This window comes from Podarcis erhardii, assembly GCF_964252035.2.
Source record: "Podarcis erhardii genome assembly, chromosome: 3".
In the NCBI taxonomy this organism is placed as follows: domain Eukaryota; kingdom Metazoa; phylum Chordata; class Lepidosauria; order Squamata; family Lacertidae; genus Podarcis; species Podarcis erhardii.
The window spans coordinates 70,941,812-70,962,596 of NC_138507.1; the positions used below are offsets into that span (position 1 = coordinate 70,941,812).

The 20,785-nt window shown below is 42.0% G+C and overlaps 1 protein-coding gene across 3 annotated transcripts in view; it reads right to left on the bottom strand.

The window, feature by feature from the left end:
• Positions 1 to 11,700: 11,700 nt before the first annotated feature.
• The window catches only part of PRKN (parkin RBR E3 ubiquitin protein ligase), a 643,936-nt gene continuing 634,851 nt past the window's right edge, over positions 11,701 to 20,785 (bottom strand). For all 3 annotated transcript variants that reach the window (XM_081855184.1, XM_081855182.1, XM_081855183.1), the window contains 2 exons: positions 13,897 to 14,014; positions 11,701 to 13,636 (listed from right to left, as the gene is read on the bottom strand). In XM_081855184.1, the coding sequence (XP_081711310.1) occupies positions 13,527 to 13,636; positions 13,897 to 14,014 (228 nt within the window). In that variant the 3' untranslated portion in view covers positions 11,701 to 13,526. The remainder of the gene's footprint in view (positions 13,637 to 13,896; positions 14,015 to 20,785) is intronic.

The window sequence follows — 20,785 nt, forward strand, 5'->3', positions numbered from 1 at the left end:
AGCGAGCTCTTTCCACGGACACGGCCGGCTCCAAAGCACCCAAAACCCTCTCCCTGCTGAGACCTAAGCTTGCATCCACTGGAGACGCTTCTGCGCTCAGAGAGGACCAGGGCTGCCCCCCTCCCCCTTCCCCAGAAGGAAGCTGCGAAGAAGAGTTGCCGGGACACGTACCTGGCGCAAGGCAGTCCTCGGCAGCGGCGCGGGGCGAGAGCAAAGAGGAAGGCAGGCTCCGCCTCGGGGTGGGTCCCTTCGCAAAAGGAAAACAGGCTCCTTCGCTGACGCTCCTCCTTGCAAAGCGGCAGAAAGAGGGAGAGAGGGAAAAAGGGGGCTGCTTCCCGCCAAAGGGGGCTGCCCCGCCAAACTGACACAGGCACCCCCCCCCCCCCAAATACACACTTGGCTTTCACCTGTTGCAGAAGCCAGTCTCCTTGGTGGAGCATCTTTTCCTTCCCCTCTGCACGCACGTCTCTTGCAGAAAGAGCCTCGTGTCCTGCCCAGAGGAGCGTGGCCTCCAAATTAAATCATTATTCATCACCTGGAAGGTTCATCAACAGCTGTGAGAGGTCAGCTCCATCAGGCCTCCTCTCCCCTCACCTGGGAGCAGCCACTCCATTAGGCTGCCTCAGAGGGAGAGACAAAGGAAGCGACGGGGCTCATTATATCAGCTTTGCTGGAAGCCCAGCTGCATCAGACACGCCATGCCCCTGGAACTGTGCTACCTGGTACACTGTTTAGAAATCTGTGATATAGTTTTGATTTCCCCATCCCTCTGCATCACTCTTCCCTTGTGTGTCATGTAATTTTTCTTTCAAGATTATAAGCCTTTGGGTAGGGACTTTCTTATTTCGTTTGTATGCAAAGCACTCTGGGAGCCCTTTTGGCCAAAAAGTGCAGTACAAATGTTCGAAATAAAAAAGGAAAAGAGATTTAGTGTGTTACCATTACTCAGAATGACAAAGGTGTCTGATTACTTTTAGAGAGCTAAAGGTGCTAGCTGGTGCGTGGAAGCTTTTGGCTCTGGACTCCAGATGCAGCCCAATCCAATGTACGTTTACTTGGAAATATCTTATCCCAAATTCTATGTAATACCTACATGGAGCCATTGGAAGCAGTCATTGGAAGTTTCAGTGTACTGAAAACAGCAAAAATATTTTGTAAAATAATCAATACTGTAAATTTTCTGTTTTAGAGTCTTTCTCCGATACAATACATAGCAATTTCAAAATAACGGATCTGGTAAACCTCATCCATTAACATTTATATCTGCTTTTTATATAATAATAAATCTTAAGAATGTCTAGTTAGCAACTAATTGTTTAGGTTTAACTGTTTAAGCTTTAGTTTGATTGTACATGAATTTGTATTATATTTAGGTGTATTTCACCTTTCTTATTAGGCATATTGCTGATCAAAATGCAAGGAACCCACTTTTAAGAGATGGGTACAGCTTCACAGCTGGTTAGTAAATGGTTTGTTGACATCATAGGCTTCAGTGACATTACCAACACCCATGGGCATAGCCAGGATTTTTGTTATTGGGGTGAATAGGACATTGCTGAGGGGGCAGAAGCTCAGATAATTGAGAACTTTCAATGTTTTTCAATAATATTTGTGGAACTAGCTGCCCCTTGCCCCCCCAGCCCGCCATTGGCTATGCCCATGCCAATGCCCCTTGAGACCACTCAGACAGTGGGGTGCTGGAAACCTGGCCAGATGTGGCCATAAAGATGAGTTAGGCTTGGTGGACAGAAGTTGTACAGGCTTTGAGTGAACTATTATCAAACAGTTGGGGCTCAGAAATAAAGGTAGCTGCATGGAATAATAGCCATTTGTCCTATTTATTGCAATGAGCATACTTGATGCATAATGGGGAAAACTAGATTCTTCTTCTTGCCATTGTTTATATCCTCCCCCCCCCCCACAAAAAATCTGGCCAGTTTACATAGACAGTAAAATACACAATACAATTCACAATAAAAAACCCTTTAAAAACCTCTTAAAGGAAAAAGCTCTGTAAAAAAAAAATCAGAACAACTAAAACCAGGATAAAACACAGCAAGGGTGAACTTGATGTCAAAACAGAAGCACTCCATAGATTGTAATTAAAAAGCCTGGGAGAACAGGAAGCTCTTCACACGGATCCAACCCAATTTATTTATTCTCAAAATGCAAAAGCCCAGGAACATATAATGAAATTGACAACCAGCAGATTGAAAACAAGCAAAAGGAAGGACTTCTTTTTAAACTGGATAATTGGGCAGCACTCCATCACCACAGGATATTGTAATGGCCTCTAGCAAAAAAAGACATTAAAAAGATGAATGCCTGCCAGATAAATATACCATGACTACTAGCTATAGCAGCTGAAAGAATAGCCAGAGTTTTCAAAGATGCTTCTGCCTAGCCGATGCTGGGGATTAATGGGATCAATATCACCATCATCATAATATCCTGTTTGTGAACCTCCCTGAGTAATAATACGCCTGGCCACTATCAGAAGATAGAAATCTATATTCTTGCTACGGCTCATATGGCCTTTCCCCCTAATTTAAGTAAAATTAACCCAGTGTCAAAGCCAGTACTAAGCAACCAGATAATATGAAGACTAGACTCATGTCCAACACACTTGATTTGCTGCCACATTATATATACCTACCCACCGACCATCTGATTGCCAGATTAAATTCCTCAGGTAGGAAGGAACCTTGAGCCAGTTACTGCATCACTCAGTCTAGCCTACTTCTCAGAGGTGTTGTGAAAGTATGGGCAGAATAGAATGATATACAGTGGTACCTCCGGTTACGAACTTAATTCGTTCTGGAGGTCCGTTCTTAACCCAAAACCATTCTTAACCTCAGGCCTGCTTTCACTAATGGGGCCTCCTGCTGCCGCCGTGCCACCGGCACATGACTTCTGCTCGCATCCCAGGGCAAAGTTCACTACCAGGAGCACCTACTTCCAGGTTAGCGGAGCTCTGTTACCTGAAGCGTTTGTAAGGAGGATGGTATGTAATGCGAGGTACCACTGTACTCTATCCTAAACTCATTGAAAGGAGGTTAGGATGGAATTAATAAATAATTGTATAAAATTATATTAAAACATATGTCTCTTTTGGTATTGCATGGTAATGTGTTACTTTAAAACTGTGTAAAACCAAACCAGTAATGATTACAAGATAGTTAATAGTTTCTATTAATTGCAGAACCTATACACTTTATCAGTTGAGCCATCTGAAAGGGCAAATGACCAGAGTGCTAATGGTGGACTCTCAGGAGTGATGTGAAGCAAACATCCAGTGTATCTTTTATCTTTCAAGGCGGATGTGATTTTCAAATAAAATAAAAAAATGAAATGTTTAAATTTTATTTCTTTTACAACACTTCTCCATACAGACCTTCCTCTTCCTTCCTCACTCCAGCTGTCCTTTAGTATTTTTCCTTCCCCTACCTTTCCGAGCACAATCAGGTTGTGTTAAGCTAGGCTAGAATTATCTATGTACTCAGATTTAGATTATCGTAAATAGTTAATCTAAGTAGTAGTATTAGTTTTATATGGGTACACATCTTAAGCAAGGAAGGAAGTGGGTGGAGGCAAGGTTATCCTTTCAAATAAACCATTTATCACCACCCTCATTTTCATTCTCAGAAGTTTACAGAAGGGAGAATCACCTGCATTACTATATGCATTTTACAGCCTCTCTCTGTGGATACTGCCATCATCATTAAGCCTTTATGCCAGAATGCTTCATGGATTAATATAGTAACATTGGATGTGAATGAACTGCAGTTCATCAAAAGCTGAACTGGGGTGCCATAGCAACTGTTAGGATGACTGGCCTTTTAAATGCAGAAAAGGGAGGGGGAAGTGCACATGCTCAGTGGGGTCTCATTTTTGCCCATGGTCTGGTCTCATTTTTGCCCATGCTGCTGGTGGAGTTGTAAGGCAGCCTCTCCAAACCTGTTGTGGACTATTGGTGCCATCAGCACAAGTGCACTGGCTGGAGTTGACGGGAGTTGTAGTCCAAAACAGCTGGAGGGTTGGGAAAGGCTGCTGAAAGGTTTGGATAGCCAAGATAACCCTGTGTGATAGTGGGATGTTCACTTGTGGGTCAAGTTTTTAAAAACCACAGGCAGTTTGGCCTTAACTGTAACACTCAGATCCTTTGTACACCACAGAACAAAAACAAAGAACACAGAGATTAAGGACCAGATTGGTCAGCATTACCTAGTGGTTAGAAATCAAAATTAGTGAGCAAGCTTTCACATTTTCTACGACTCTTCATCAAGCAGGATGTTAACGCTGTTGTATACCATCCCAGTCTCCAAATTGTGTGAGATTCCAGGGGTTCCAGGAACTTACCCAGGGTGCATGTTTCCTTGTAATGAGGGACAGTGGAGACTGTGGCGTCTTTAGGATATATGGTTTCTCATTACCGGCCAGATGAGGGACAGGACCCACCCATTTGCTCTCTGGAACAAAGCCATTTCCTTTGTTCCCCTAACCACTCATACTTAGGGGCTATTAGCTCACCAAGAAGCTGGTCTGGCTATTCCAACAGTTGAATCCTTGCTGGATCTAGGAATGAGAAGCGACTCAGGAATACAGCCTAACCCACCCCCCAAAAACTCACAACAATACTATGAATAATACTGTGACACATCTACTAGTAATTCTAGTACTATGAATAATCTTCTCTCTGTCTCTCTCGTATTGCTTTATCTTTGGGCCTCATTTGTCCCTTTGTAATCTGATTGGTAAATTTAATGTACTGAATTTAAAAAAACAAAAACCTCTTGGTGTACTCAAACTGCTTAGGTATGGTCCTTAACCCCTGCTTCAAGTGCCACTAGAATCATTAGCCTAGAGTTGCTCCTCCATTTTTATGCAGGGAACAAGCAGCTATCAACTCTTCCCTACTTTGCAGACCCCACACCATTCCCAAGTGCCCTGTAGTCTGCAGCAGTAAAAGAAGAGGAAGGAGATTTTAAGGGGGCAGTAGAGGGAGAAGGAAGATGGGAGAGCTCTGATCTGTGAATGTGAACTCTTCTTTTGTTTACAGAATGAAATTTATGATCCAAGCCATATGATCTGCAAATAGTTTACTTTTACTTTACATGCTGAACTCTCACACAAACAGATCAATCCCAAAAGATAGCTGATAAGATTACGATACCTAGGTCATCATTTCCTGTGCAGTATTTTACAGGTCGTGGATAACATTTCCCTTTGCATGCACAGGATCAGTATTATGACATGTCATGACTGTGCTTTTTAGCTAATGGCAGATAACCATATACAGCAAGCCACCGTTAAAGATGTGCAAGCGTTCCTGACTTCCTCTTCTATTCCAGCTCCTTGCAAATGTTTGCTTCTAAGAATGAAACATTCTGAACACACTTTCTGCCTAAGGCTTAATACTTTGAGGAAGTCTTTAAAACTTATTTTCACAATGGCCCAAAGCCAGAATCTCTCGTATCTATGCCCTCTGGCAATAACAATGATTGTTATCTCCCCTTCTCATTTGCTGCATATAGAACAATTGCATTGCAGGAATCAAGGGACGCTGTATAAAAGGCTCAGTGACAGGGTCCTTCCTTCGCATGCAGAAGGTCCCAGGTTCAATCGTTGGCATCTCCAGGAAGGGCTCTGGAAAGACGCCCCCCCTATGAAATCTTAGCGAGCTGCTGCTAGTCGGGGAAGCAACTGAACTATGGGGACTAATCAATGGTCTAATGTATTTGTTTTATTGTTATACTATACACATAAACGGGACGCGGGTGGCGCTGTGGGTAAAACCTCAGTGCCTAGGACTTGTTGATTGTAAGGTCGGCGGTTCGAATCCCCGCAGCGGGGTGAGCTCCCGTTGTTCGGTCCCAGCTCCTGCCCACCTAGCAGTTCGAAAGCACCCCTAAGTACAAGTAGATAAATAGGTACCGCTTTATAGTGGGAAGGTAAACGGTGTTTCCGTGTGCGGCACGGGTGCTGGCTCACCAGTGCAGCTTCATCACGCTGGCCACGTGACCCGGAAGTGTCTTCGGACGGCGCCGGCTCCCGGCCTCTTAAGTGAGATGAGCACACAACCCTAGAGTTGGTCACGACTAGCCTGTACAGGCAGGGGTACCTTTACCTTTATACACATAAACATCGCAAGGCAGAATGCAAAAAAAGTGTAAAATTGCACTGAAGCATACTTATAGATAACATACAGAATCACAAGTAGGGAGAGCACTGTTCCACTCAGGTCCTCCTTGCCAGCTTCCCATAGGCTTCTGGTTGGCCAATCGGAGCACAAGATGTGGGACTCAATGGGCCTTTCACCTGCTCCAGCAAAGTTCTTATGCACTCATAAAGACAGCTTCGTATCTGCTTCCTTTCTATGTCATCAAACGTTAGCCAAAACAAGACTACAGCATTATGTTGGGGCCCAGGCAGACAGATTTTGCAGCAGATTTTCAGAAGGAGCTGCCAGAATCTGTCACAGGGTCCATCTGTTTCTGAATATGCCTACAGCCCTCTCTAGACATAAGCACTGGCTTAAATAAGTTACAGCACAAGTATATCAGCATTTAGATACCTGCATTGCAGGGACTGGGCCCTCCCCTGCCTTTCCCCAATCCTTGAAGTATGCTGGAGATGGGGGGCAGCAGCAACAGCTAAGTGTACATCATGTGGGCAACAGATGGTCCAGATGTCTCTAGCCACTGGCACACACCAATGGCATCATTGGTTTAGCAGCACTCGGAGGCCTAATAAACTTCTGCACCCCTGACATTTCCCATGCTTTCCCCATGTCTGGATCAATGCACTCCTTGATCTGGCAGCCCTTCCTATTGGCTTTTTATAAGCCTCAGTAGTATCCCCTCCATAATTCTGCCCCAGAAAAAAAAGAGTCTAACAGCCAACTAATTTTAGCTCTTAAAGTGAGACACAGAAGGAGACCATTGTGAAGAATCAAATAACCATGCTTGGTTACAGAATGTAAAAGTTTACTTACATAGAAGATGATGAAAAGTCTGACTGACTAATGTTGCTGTTGAATGACAGAAATTAAGGATGAACATTAACTTTATTTTATGCTTGTCATATATTCTCATTGTGTTGATATTAAAAGATAAGGATCTGTGCCTCATTGCCAAAGGGAAGATTCTATTGGTTTCAGTAGGGTGAAAGATTTTATCCTGGATGTTCTCCAGAGACCTTTTATATATGACTCACATCTCGGACTCTCACACTGGGACTTGAGCAGGGCTTCATGTAAGTTGTAATAGAGGATGAATGCTATTGTCATGGTGATGCACTTGTAGAAATAAAAAGTGTTTATAGCAGACGAGCTTCTAGAATAAGTTGGTACATACATTTATTTTGATCTCATTTCCTATTTTTGCACACAGACAAGCAAGCAAGTAAGCAAATTGCCTGGGATTTGTAATAATTATTTTTTAAATAAAAGAAGTAGTAAAACTTCATGTGATTCTCTTATTGTGGGTATAATATATATATTATTGGTACTGGGTATTGTTCATTGAACTATGGGCATTATTTTATATTCCCTGAAACTTTTGGTGTGTTTTAAATGACCTGTAGGTGTTGAATTGATTCATTTTTGTATTGTAATGCATTATAACTATGGTTAATGTATGTAATTGTCTGTTCTTTGACCCACTTTCAACACTTTGGACTAGGACTAGGACTAAGCTGCAAATGTTGACTTTACTTTCCCCTTTAACACACATCATATATGCATGCATCATTCTCATTCTGCCTTATACCCAAAATTCAGCACATAAGAATATTCCAGACTATTGGGCCCAATATATTTTTCCAAGGCTGCATTTACTCTAAGCATCAATACCAGAGATGAATATATGCTGTTGCTATAGGAAACAATGAGAGGTTGAAGTGTTAAGAGTTGGGAGCATATCCCTTACTGTAGCATTTAAATGGAACATAATCAAATACTGTCCAAAACGGTTAGTAGAGTATTGCTAACTAAAATGTAAAAGTTGAAGTCTGTTTCCTAATGAGAGACATATACCTCTACCCCATCCTCTCTAATCTACCTGATCTTGCTCAATCATAACCATCTTGAAGGAAGAGTAGGATACAAATGTAGAAGAAATCAATCAATACTTGTCACAACATACTCTTCCCCCTGAAGAGAAAATGGAGGGAGCTAACACCTGAAAGAATGTCAGAGGTAGATACCTTGACATTAGAAGGACAGCTATCCCCCTCTGTAATGTGCTGCAGGAAATGGCACCTTCATTCTCTTTTTGCTACCACTCAGGCCAGAGTAAGTGTCACTGGGGTGTAGAAGCACAAGCCTTGAAAAACTGGAGGTTTTGACTAGGCTGCATATTTTACCCAGCCACACCTTAATCGGCCTTGTGCCCAAATTTACAAGAATTAAATACTGTATTGTATATTTCCCTTGTTGTTGTAGGGTTCGCATTACACCAAGGACTAATTCAATTTAAAAACATCAATGATTATTGAAAGTTGGCTGTGTTGGTTTCTTCAGGGTTCAATATACTCACCATAATCTGTGTTGGAATGAAGAAATTAATCACTGGAATTCACTAACTGTTATAAAACTTTAAAGTAAGCTGCAATTAGAAAACCAGTCAGAGATCACAATATTAAGGAAGAAATTTTTCTCTTAATTTATGTTAGTGTAATATTGGTGTAATATCCTTTTCCCCGCCCCACTGACCTATTTGGTTAAATAAATTTTGCAGGTTTTTGAAGCGCTGACAACAGAGGCACTGACTACACATTACCATATATGCAAACATGAATGTGAGAGTCCCCAGTGCTGGCCTTTTTTTTCTTTTTTGAAAAGCAGCTTTAGGAAGAGAGAATTTGAAGCAGAGCAGTGAGGGGATTGGGGGAGAAGAGAAGGTACTTAACTCTTCCCCTGCCTGCCATTTATAAGCTCTAAACAGATTCCCTCCCAAACTGTTTTATGTATGCAGAGTTCAAAATGTGTGTTCGTGTGACATGTTTGTGTGTGTAACCATCTGAGGGTGCTTTGGAGCAGATTATCTGTGTGTGGTGAAAGGATTAAGCACCTTCTCTCTGCTGCTTCCCAGCTCCAATTTCCCTTCTCCTGAAGTTGTTTTTAGCAAAAACAACTCGAACCTAGTGTTCAACCTGTTTACTCATAATGCATAGCTTTGTGACTGAAGCCCACTAGTCTCAAGATGAAGGGCCAGGATGGTAAACATGTATATAGGCAAGCCAAGTGAAAAGATGCAACCTTCTTCCTATTGTGACACTACAACACAAACAATGTCCTGTATTTATGTGTCTGGTCCCACCATTAGTAGGAATTAATTTAAAAGAAAAATGGATATTACAAAATGTTTCACTTCCCTCTTTAATGATTCAGTTCCTAGCAGGCTGAATCTAAAAATAAAATGTGAGTGATTGCCACATTCACTCAGCTGTTAACATCTCTTCACTCAAAAATGTCTTGGCACTGGACTGCAAATGTAGTTTTTGCATGAAATATGTGCTCCTAAATTTGGACTCTTACGACACAAGCATTTGGAAATATTGGAAGTGCGGGAGTTAGAATTTCTAGCAATTTTCAAAGTGTGTTAACTTTCTCTTTCTGCAGAGAAAAAAGTTTGAGGAAGTGAAAAAGATTACACAACAAAATTATGAAAGACAGCAGCAACACCATCCTACTGCAGTTGCTATATGTGGAGAAATGCCACCCTATTTTAGGGCATCACTCCTGTCCTTGAATTGCTTAAAACTCCAATGCCAATATCAAAATATTGGAAATTAGGATAAGGATTTTTCTACATTAGTCTACATTGGGCTCAATGGCAGATACATGTTCAGCAGGCCGCAGCAGGCAGAAAAGAGAAGCAGGGCCACCTACTATTAATCTACTGAGAAGTAGGGATGGGGGAGAAATTTGGTTTCGTTCACATATTTCTGCAAACTTACCTAACTTGCACTTTTTGAAACTGTACACAAACTTAAACATGAATTTTGTGGAGCTGTTTGCCAAACAAAAAGTGTACAAAAAGTTGGTTACATTCATTTTTGCAAGCATTGTATGGCTTGCAAAAATGTGTATGGGTAGCAAAATGGTATTAAAATACACATATTAGGAGAAATGCACACTATGAGGATATTTGTTCTTGGGGAAATATTGCAGTCATATGGCAAACTGAAGACTGGAAGAATGAGAAACTCAGAAAAAGATTCATCCATTCCTGCTGAGATGCCAGTTCCATCATGCTCCTCCTTCAATTAACTGGTGGTTGTCCTTCTATCATACTACAGCAGAGGGAGAAAAGGGAAGCAGGGCTACTCCACCTTTACTTGGAAAATCAGCAACGTTTGTTTCCTTCTCATCTTCTACTGTTTCCATTTCAGCTGGTGATTATAAGAACTTTGTAACTAAGAATTAGTGCCTGAGTATATTTCTTTCCCTTCTCCCTCCCCAATGCCTTTTGTGTTGCAAATTGTAGCTGTTCTGCGAGCCTCTTGCAGCCAAAGAGTAGGGTAAAAATAAAAAATGGAAAACTTGCATGTGGGAAATAGCCAAAACAAATCCAGCACTCAGACAATGCTTCCCTATCCCTCGCCTCACTTCAAACAACTGAGGTAAATCATTTGTTTTGATGCAAATCACTGAATGATAAATGATGGATGCGCCCATTTTCACACACAGCAGGGCTGAATCAGAATAGAAAACAGATTTGCTAGGATCTGGCAAATTCCTCTCCAGGGTTGGAAGACTGATCTGCATACGCCATGCAGCACATGAGCAAATATAGTCTCTGCCACTATCATAGCATCATGCATGCCGCTCTGCCACTATCATAGCATCTATGTATGTAGAATTCTCTACCTCACTGAAGTACTTTTTGGCATTATAGAACAGATGCCATTGCAAGAGGCTTTGTGCATGGGCTAAAGCACAGGGGAAGACTGTGGACATCTGTAATCTAGAGTAGGTTGGATGGATGTTGACCTCTATATGATATATGAATGAAAAATCTAGGCCTTGCAATTTTTTTCAAAGGAGAATCCATTTGTTCCTTGGTAACACTCCTATTTCTGTAGTCCAAGTGGAAGTCTGCAATAAATGGCTTGCAATAAATGCAATGAAGGTAGGCTTGGTTAAATGAAACAAAGACATTAGATGTTGTAGAGAGCAGACCAATAATTATTAAGACCAAATTGTACTGTGTCCACGTCTGAATTGTGGAACTACAGAGCAGCTGATTACAGATCCGAAAAGGATGCAGGTATTCATATGATCATCATCATTTGTTCAAGACCAATGATCTAAACAAGACTAACATGTTAAAGATTACCCACATCATCTGCATAAATACAAAAGTTTCAGGATCTAAGTAATCAAGAAGCACTTTAATGTTGGGCACCTTTTCTAGTAGTCCAACAAGAAGCTCTTAGAGTGTAGTGCCATGCATATGTACTTGGACATATCTCTTGCTATGTTTGCTATAGACTTTACACATTTTCTGTTCTTAGTTCAATGGAGCATCACATCCCAAAGGAAGCAGTTCAAACACTTACTACATTTTACAGTATTCACTCTGTGTATTCTCCTTGCATCTGTTGAACGGGCCTTAAGAATACGGAGTACTTAAACAGAATCCAGCCTGTAGAGATTGAAAAAGTGATGTAATAACATGTTCAGAGAACACCTGGAAAAGTAAACATATGAACTTTATTATTTGCTTTTGATGCTTATCCTGAATTTATTCAGCCAGACATCACAAAGAGAATTGATTTGATTCAGCATGAGAGCAAACTTCTTTGATTGTGCATCTTATTTCTGTGAAAAGTAGATTCGCTGATATGAGGAAGAGGTACTGTTGGGCTCTGATAATGACATGTACAAAAGCTTATTCCCTAATCCTTTCCCATTCTTTTCTTTGTTTTTTGGCAGTCATAATTTTAGACACCTAATAAGTCAATTTCTTGAAAGAGTGGCTTCCATTTGTCAGACTTTGCCAGTGTGAAGCTATTCATGTTAACACATTAACCTGATGGAGAAGCGCTTGCTAATTTCCACATTTAATCTTTTTGAACCTGCCTTTCCCAAACTTCCCTCCCCTAACTGGGGTCCAAGACTTGAAATAAGTCCAACTAGGGAGGAAACTGAGGTTTGGGAAGGAGTCATGGTCTGGAAAACAACAGGTAGAGGAATGGCTAGGAACTCCCCTTCTGCCTGTCACTTTTCTTAATCACCCCCATCCTGCTTGGCAGCTAGTCGGTGGCAGTCTATATATGAAGACATGGGTCTGTTGCCATCCTGTCTTGTTCCACTCTTGAATTGTTAGGCATCATTCATCACCAACACATAGTATCCAGCAGGCATCAAATTCCTTCTTGGATCAGCCAAACTGTGCCTAAACAAACTCAGACTTTGGTAACTTAAAAGCACTGATCCTTGATTAAAGCAACCACTAAGTTGTTCTTGGCAGTTGTAGCACATATTTATGGAGTATCTGCCCAGATCCATTTGAGAGGTGCTGTGCTGCCCATAGGATGGCTTGTGATCCAGCAGAGGTGTCTGCTAACCTAAGAGGGGGGCCCTTTCCCGCTGCAGACCTCATGTCACCTTCCATACTATTCCGGAAGGTCCCACAATCCCCTGGGACACAGGGGGCTGCAGCAGAGAAGGGAATTTGTAGGAAATAATTTGCCCACCTCCTTTATTAGCAGATGCCTCTGTCAGATTAAAAAAAGAGCATTCGATGAGCAAGATAGCAACAGTGGATTTTGACTGCACATGCAACATGTTTAAAACACAATGTTTTAAAACATGTGCTTAACTTCCATGGAGGCCTGTCAGAAAATGAATTACAATTCCAAATATTGCTCATGTAACACTGTATGTCTAACTACGGTTTGCCAAGCAGAACACCTGAGGTGGAAATTATCAATGCCACATGTCTTTAATAGATGTTGACATGGAAACATAGTGTATGAAAGTGGAATTAATACACAGTATTAGGTGACTTATCATAGCATATGCTGAAAATGCAGATGTTATAGGAAATCATGCTAAACAGTTCCCCATAAGGCATGTCTTTATCAAATGTGGCCAATAAAATACTTAATGTGATCCAGTCTTAGATCAAAGAACAAACCCATTAAAGAGATAAACTGACACTGGTAACACTACCCATTTCCCCAAAGGAGGAACATCACTAGGGGGTGTTGGTGGAACAAGGGGTAATGTACCAGAACAAATGAAAGCATGAGCCCTCTAAATTTTACGTGTCATCATGAATTTAGGAAGCATAAGGGCCATCTGAACAAACAATTGTTCATTTACCTACATATCTGAGCAAATAAATAGGTGTTTTTATTAAGTGAATTCCTTAATCTGGGGCTAATGAGGAATTCACTCCCTGAGCAAGGAGTTCAGGATTTGACCCTGGTAGAAGGAGCTGTGCTTGTGGGTCTACATTCTCAAGTACCAGCATATTGTCATATGTACTGTTTTTTGCAGTGTTGTTTGATGATCAGTCAAACCAATGATCGCCCATGCAAGTCCTGTTCCACTCTAGGCTACAGTTCCAACACCACTCAAATCTGCACTGAGGCCGAGGACACTTCATATGCATGCATCCACCTAGAAGAAAAACCAAAACCAAAAGTAAGAAATTGCAAATGAGTTCATAGGCAAAAGTGGATGGATGACAAAAAATAAAAATAATGGGTATATAATATTTAGAATTTACTATGCTTGAGGGTGTGGCTTGGGACAGAGGGTCCAGGGAGAGGCCAAGGGCCTAATAATAGAAAGGCTTTTGTGCAACATTTCGCCCCTGGGCCTGACGTCCCTCCCCCGAGCTGTATTGATCAGTATTGAATACTGATCAATAAACTTACCATCCTTTTCCACTGGAACATGACACTTAGGGCATGGCTTTGTTGTTCTTTTGATTGTTTCTTTGGATGCCTCTTCCCATCGAGCCTGTAGGGCTGCGTGCTCATCAACTCCATATCCCTGTAAGGGGGGGGGGGGGAGATGAACAGAATGCTGCTCAAGCAGAAAATAGGACACGTGGCTGTTTCTTTCAGTTTGATCCTTCTATGCAGATAATGAGGAGGGCAGATATTACTTCCACCTGACCAGAGGAGAAGTTTCCAAAGAAGCAGCCCTGTTAATCTCTTGCCACAAAGCCAACATAGAGTCTTGTAGCACACTGAATTCTCTCTGTAAGGAAGATGTGAAGAAAGCTCTGCTGTAAGCCAGAATATCATCACCACTGTTGAGGAGGGCTTGGTTTTGTACCCATTTTACACAAATGAAGACTAAAGACGAAAAGACCATCAAGATAAATCTATCAGTAGGGTCCTCCTTTCCATCTGTTGACTATGTCTGGTTCATATGTATCTGGGCTGGTGACTGGCTTCAAGTCATTTGCCTAATCAAGAAGAGAAGCATCAGGTAAACTGGGTGTTTTCAGCTCCAAAGTGATGCTGTGTCCTTGATGGAAGGGACAGGGGCCTGCACCCCACAAAGTCCATCACTAGCCCATTTCTGAAGCAGCCAATTGAACCAAATCACACAGTTAAACAGTTTCCTTCTACCTCTCCTTCATTACATGGGAGGGGGGAAATATTACATGAAAATTAACCAGTGTTAGAAAGATAGAATTGTGGAGTTGGAAGGGACCCAAGGGTCATCTAGCCCAACCCCTGCAATGCAGGAAAATGCAGGTGGCCCAAAAGGGGATCAAAATGCTTTACATTGGTGTTATCAGCACCATGGTTACAACTGAGCTAACTGACTTTGACATAACCGTGTACTAAGTTTCCCTCTTTCCTTGACATCTTCCTCCTCTTCTCCAGTATGACAGATTTATTCTTTTATGCTGTTTCTCCCAGTGACGTTTCATTATGCCATGTTATTCCCCCTATAATAACATCAACCAAGCTGCAAGCACACAGAAATCATTTGCATCACTTCTGCATACCAAAGCGCTTGACATTTATGTATTTTGTAACTTGATAAATGGTATTGCGTGACTGGGTATTATTATCTTAGCAAAACAAATCAGCCCAGCATATATATTCACCATCTTCCAGGAATCACCACAATTAACTTGTTTTGGGAAAGCTCATCGCAAAATCCCACACTGAAGCCAAATTATGAAATTGTGACTACCAGTTATGCATTGCTATATGATTAGGAAACCATCACCTGTGTGTAAAAGACCGGCCTTCTCAATCATGCATACCTGCAGCAAAAACAGATTAGACAGCTGTTGTTCAGCAAGCATGAAGCATCGCTTGGTCAGCAATGACTATAATAGTTATGAACTTCTTGCCATCTTCTGGTGATGGCAAGAACTGCAGGCTGAAAGCAATTCTTGATGATCATGCTCTCTTCATCAACCTGTTTTGCAGATCTTTTCATTTTGCCATCAGGACATGCTTTGGAATGATTAACAGTACCTTCTGCCTTTCCCTAGCCTGCTTTTACACGAAGGAGAAATGATTCACACTACAGTAAAATAAATGTTACGAGATTTGAAAGGGAAATGTTTAGCGTCTGTGCCAGAAAGTTACTAGAACAACTAAGGATGCTTCCAGAGAACCTGTTTATAGAGCATTCATCTTGACTTGCTTGCATAAAGTTTGTGGGTAGGTTATATGAAGCAAATGTTACCTCAAACTTTGCAGTGCATTTTCTCATCACTTTCCTTTATTGCAAAAAGTACAATGGGTGTGTGCGTGGGGGGGGGGGGAGCTGGTTTGTTTCACAAGAAACAAACACCAAAGCAGCTTTACTTGTGGAACCTGAATTTGCCAGTATGTGACTGAATTCCACCCCCCAAAAAATAAAAAATAAAAAATCAAGGGTCTGGAAGGTTTAAGAGTATAAATAGCAGAAACCCTAAGCCCACTTTGTGTGACATCCTATATATCATCGTGTTAGGAACATCTGATCTTGACCTAAGAAGGTGGCTACATTAAAAACATCACTTTTTGAACTTCTTCAAATGTATGTGGGGTTATCTAGTGGAAGAAGAAGCACCCCCACTTCCTCACTTGTGTTGACCCTCTTTGGCTTCCACTCATGTGAGGAAAAACGAGAAAGGCAGGTCAAATCCCGTGTACATTGGCCCAACTACATTAAGCCAAAGCTCCATCTAGTCTAGTGTCCTGTTAGACAGTGGTGAGGCAGATGTTCATGGGAAGACTTTCTTTTCCAACTATGATTGCTGATTTGATTTAATTGATGAAACACACCTCTGTCAGCTGGTCCTTGGTCTGAGTGTACACAGGATTTGTCCTGCCCCTCTTGTATTTCTTCACACAAGTGAGTGGAACCCAAAGAATGACTGTATGAGTCAGGAAGTGGAGGTGTTTTCTTCTTCTACTGGATTACCCCACATACATTTGAAGAAGTTCACAAAACAACTGTTTTCACAATAGGATAGGAGAGCAAATACTGCAAACAGTCCGTTTTACACACCTTTGCAACTAGTGCCAAATTATGATGCCATAGAATAGAAAAATACTTGGCAATCCTAGGGTAGTTAGCTTCTAGCAGGCACTGGGCATATATCACTTAACACAAAATACTTTCTAAGTGGAATCAAAATGGCAGATAAGATTCAAAAAATAACATTGTAAAATTTTAAGACAGAAGGCACGAAAACAGTTTGGTTGCATTTAATAAATCCTTGGATCACTTCAATTCCTCTAAGGAGTATGAGAGGCTTCAATTTTTTTTTCTTTAGCTCACATGTGTTCTCTTTAGTAACATAGTGCCACCATGTGGTAAAATACTACAAATACTACAAATGCACCAAAGTAAAGCGAAAAAGCCCTCAACTGAGAGAGAAGTCACTGAAGGATTAAATCTCTCTCTCTTTCAGTGTAAAGTGGTACCTTGGGTTACATACGCTTCAGGTTATATACGCTTCAGGTTACTGACTCCGCTAACCCAGAAATAGTACCTTGGGTTAAGAACTTTGCTTCAGGATGAGAACAGAAATCGTGCTCTGGTGGCAGGAGGCCCCATTAGTAAAGTGGTGCTTCAGGTTAAGAACAGTTTCAGGTTAAGAATGGACCTCCGGAACGAATTAAGTACTTAACCCGAGGTACCACTGTATTTGTTGTTGTTTAGTCATTTAGTTGTGTCCCACTCTTCGTGACCCCATGGACCAGAGCACGCCAGGCACTCCTGTCTTCTACTGCCTCCCGCAGTTTGGTCAAACTCATGCTGGTAGCTTCAAGAACACTGTCCAACCATCTCATCCTCTGTCGTCCCCTTCTCCTTGTGCCCTCCATCTTTCCAAACATCAGGGTCTTTTCTAGGGAGTCTTCTCTTCTCATGAGGTGGCCAAAGTATTGGAGCCTCAGCTTCAGGATCTGTCCTTCCAGTGAGCACTCAGGGCTGATTTCCTTCAGAATGGATAGGTTTGATCTTTTTGCAGTCCATGGGACTCTCAAGAGTCTCCTCCAGCACCATAATTCAAAAGCATCAATTCTTCGGTGATCAGCCTTCTTTACAGTCCAGCTCTCACTTCCATACATCACTACAGGGAAAACCATAGCTTTAACTACCGGTATATGGGCCTTTGTTGGCAAGGTGATGTCTCTGCTTTTAAGATGCTGCTTGTTAGGATATTTCCGTTCCACCTTAAAAGGGAGCAGGATGTTTGTGTCACAGCCTGCGTATTTCCTGTTCACAGGATGTTTCTGTTGTGTTATTGCTTTCGTTCTCTCTCTGTGCCTGAACACGCAAACAGGCAGTCATGTTTTTTCCTTTGTTCTGACCAACGCTGAATAAACTTCTAAATAATGCTCTCCTGCGTGCATCTTTCGCTGTGCGAATTCTGCTGATAGAGCGTGCATCAGCTCTGGAATGTGGCAAGCTATTTTCTGGAGCTCGTGTCGCTAATTGCTGATACTGTATCTACGGGAGATCGATGGATCGTCTGGAGGTGACGTGGGGGCCATGGTGGGCTTTATCTCCCTGGCAGTATCCCAACATTGCTTTCAGTGTATACATGATGGAAACTCTCTTTTGCTGTGTCATGAGAAGTGTGTACATGATTACAATAAACATTACATTTCTAGAGGGGTAGCCACATTAGTCTTCAGCAGCAATAGTAAAAAGTAATACTACGGGTCACCAATATTTTTGGAACAGTAGGCACATTTGAATATCAAGAACGTGCTGTGGGATCCAGTCACAAAATTGCTACCCGGGGAGCATGGCATAATACAACATGGCTGCTATGGGAGCAGCCATAACTGAAAATGAGAGAGAGGGTACAGTCATTGCTCCCTCAACCCAGACGACATTAGGTTTACCATGCGAAGTCTGCTATGTCCTGCTGGCCTTGATTGTGGAGCTCACACAATATTGTTCTATCTCTCTCACGCAGTGATGCTGCTGCTGTGTAATAACAACAGGAAGCATTTTCCTGTAACAGGAAAAATATACAAGGTGGCCACACACTCACTCTCATGCACAGGCTCACTGCAAATATATATATATATATATATATATGCAGGTTTTGGTGTCCTCGGGTGTCTTCCCGTGTAAAAGTTGGGGTGTCTAGGCGACGTTTCGACGAGGTCTCACTCGTCATCTTCAGGCTGGTGCTTTCGGCTTCTTGTTACTGGAACAGAGCAGGATCTCAGTGTTTGAGTTCCTATAAATACTGTAGAGGGGGTGTGGTGTATAGCCTCCAATGTTCTGGGCAGAGAGGAAGTTCCCAGGCTAGTGTGCCTTTTCTTCTTTTGTTCCTTAATTACTTGAGAGATATCTTGAGTGATTTCTTGAGTGATATCCTGAGTACCACTTAGGTGGGTCATTAGGTGTGGATTAGTTGTTAAAGTCTTTGTGTCTTGACCTCTTGAACTTTGTGAAGAGTTTTCCTGAGAAGATGGCTGTACTGTACTTAGTTGTGCTCTGGCTTGGCTTCGTGTATAGGGGCGAGCTGTGGTTTTGTGGCTTGTGTCAGCCAGATCTGTGTAGGGATTGCAGGGGGGTGCAGCATCCGGAGGTGCCACCATGGATTGGCTACTGGATGGTGTCTGTAATTCATCTGTGGAGAGGGTCTGGGTTTGGGTCTGGTGTGGTTGATTGGTGTTGGCGTTCTGTGTGCCTCTGGATCTGGATCTGGATCTGGATCTGGTGTCAGTTTTTGTACAATTCACTATGGAAATAGAAGCCAACAACCAACTTCCCTTCCTTGACGTCCTAATCTACAAAAAACCTGATGGCTCCCTAGGACACACTATCTACCGGAAAAAAACACACACCAACCGCTACTTACATGCACAATCACACCACCACCCTGCACAAATAAACTCCGTAGCCAAGACTCTCATCTCCAGAACCAAACGCCTGGCTGACAAAGACCACTTGACAACTGAGTTACAGAATCTCTCAAACGTGTTAATTGCCAATGGATACCAGCAAAACAGGATTACGAAGCTAATCCAAAAGGAAACACCCCCCAAAAACCAAGACACAGAAGAAAACAATGGCATGGCCCTCCTTCCTTATATCAAGGGCACTACAGATAAAATTAGCAAAATCCTCCATAAACACAATATCAAAACAGCCTTTTGCACCAACCAAAAAATAGCCAATATCCTCAGAAACCCCAAGGATAAAATCCAGTTGGAAAACCAAGGGATCTATGAAATACCCTGCAAAGTCTGCCCAGCCACGTACATTGGACAAACAAACAGACGAATAAATGCACGTATCGCAGAACACAAGAATGCCGTCAAAAAAGAAGAAAAAACTTCCTCTCTTTTCCAACACATGAAAGAAACAGGACACGAAATTAATTTTGCAGATTCCAAATTGCTCTTTAACACGGAACATCACCACAAGAGAATATTCATGGAAGCCATCGAGATAGAGAAACACCCTCACAACATGAACAAGCGTGACGACACATCCCGCTTGCCAGACATCTGGAAATTAGCCCTCCCCACAAAAACTGACACCAGATCCAGAGGCACACAGAACGCCAACACCAATCAACCACACCAGACCCAAACCCAGACCCTCTCCACAGATGAATTACAGACACCATCCAGTAGCCAATCCATGGTGGCACCTCCGGATGCTGCACCCCCCTGCAATCCCTACACAGATCTGGCTGACACAAGCCACAAAACCACAGCTCGCCCCTATACACGAAGCCAAGCCAGAGCACAACTAAGTACAGTACAGCCATCTTCTCAGGAAAACTCTTCACAAAGTTCAAGAGGTCAAGACACAAAGACTTTAACAACTAATCCACACCTAATGACCCACCTAAGTGGTACTCAGGATATCACTCAAGAAATCACTCAAGATATCTCTCAAGTAATTAAGGAACAAAAGAAGAAAAGGCACACTAGCCTGGGAACTTCCTCTCTGCCCAGAACATTGGAGGCTATACACCACACCCCCTCTACAGTATTTATAGGAACTCAAACACTGAGATCCTGCTCTGTTCCAGTAACAAGAAGCCGAAAGCACCAGCCTGAAGATGACGAGTGAGACCTCGTCGAAACGTCGCCTAGACACCCCAACTTTTACACGGGAAGACACCCGAGGACACCAAAACCTGCATTCCTGTACCCGTGAAAATCTACGAAAGCAAATATATATATATATATATATATATATATATATATATATATATATATATATATTTAAATAAATATATATTTTATTAAAGTTTTTAAACATAAATGCAAAGATAAAAAACAGTATAACATATATCATAACATACTTTCGTAACTT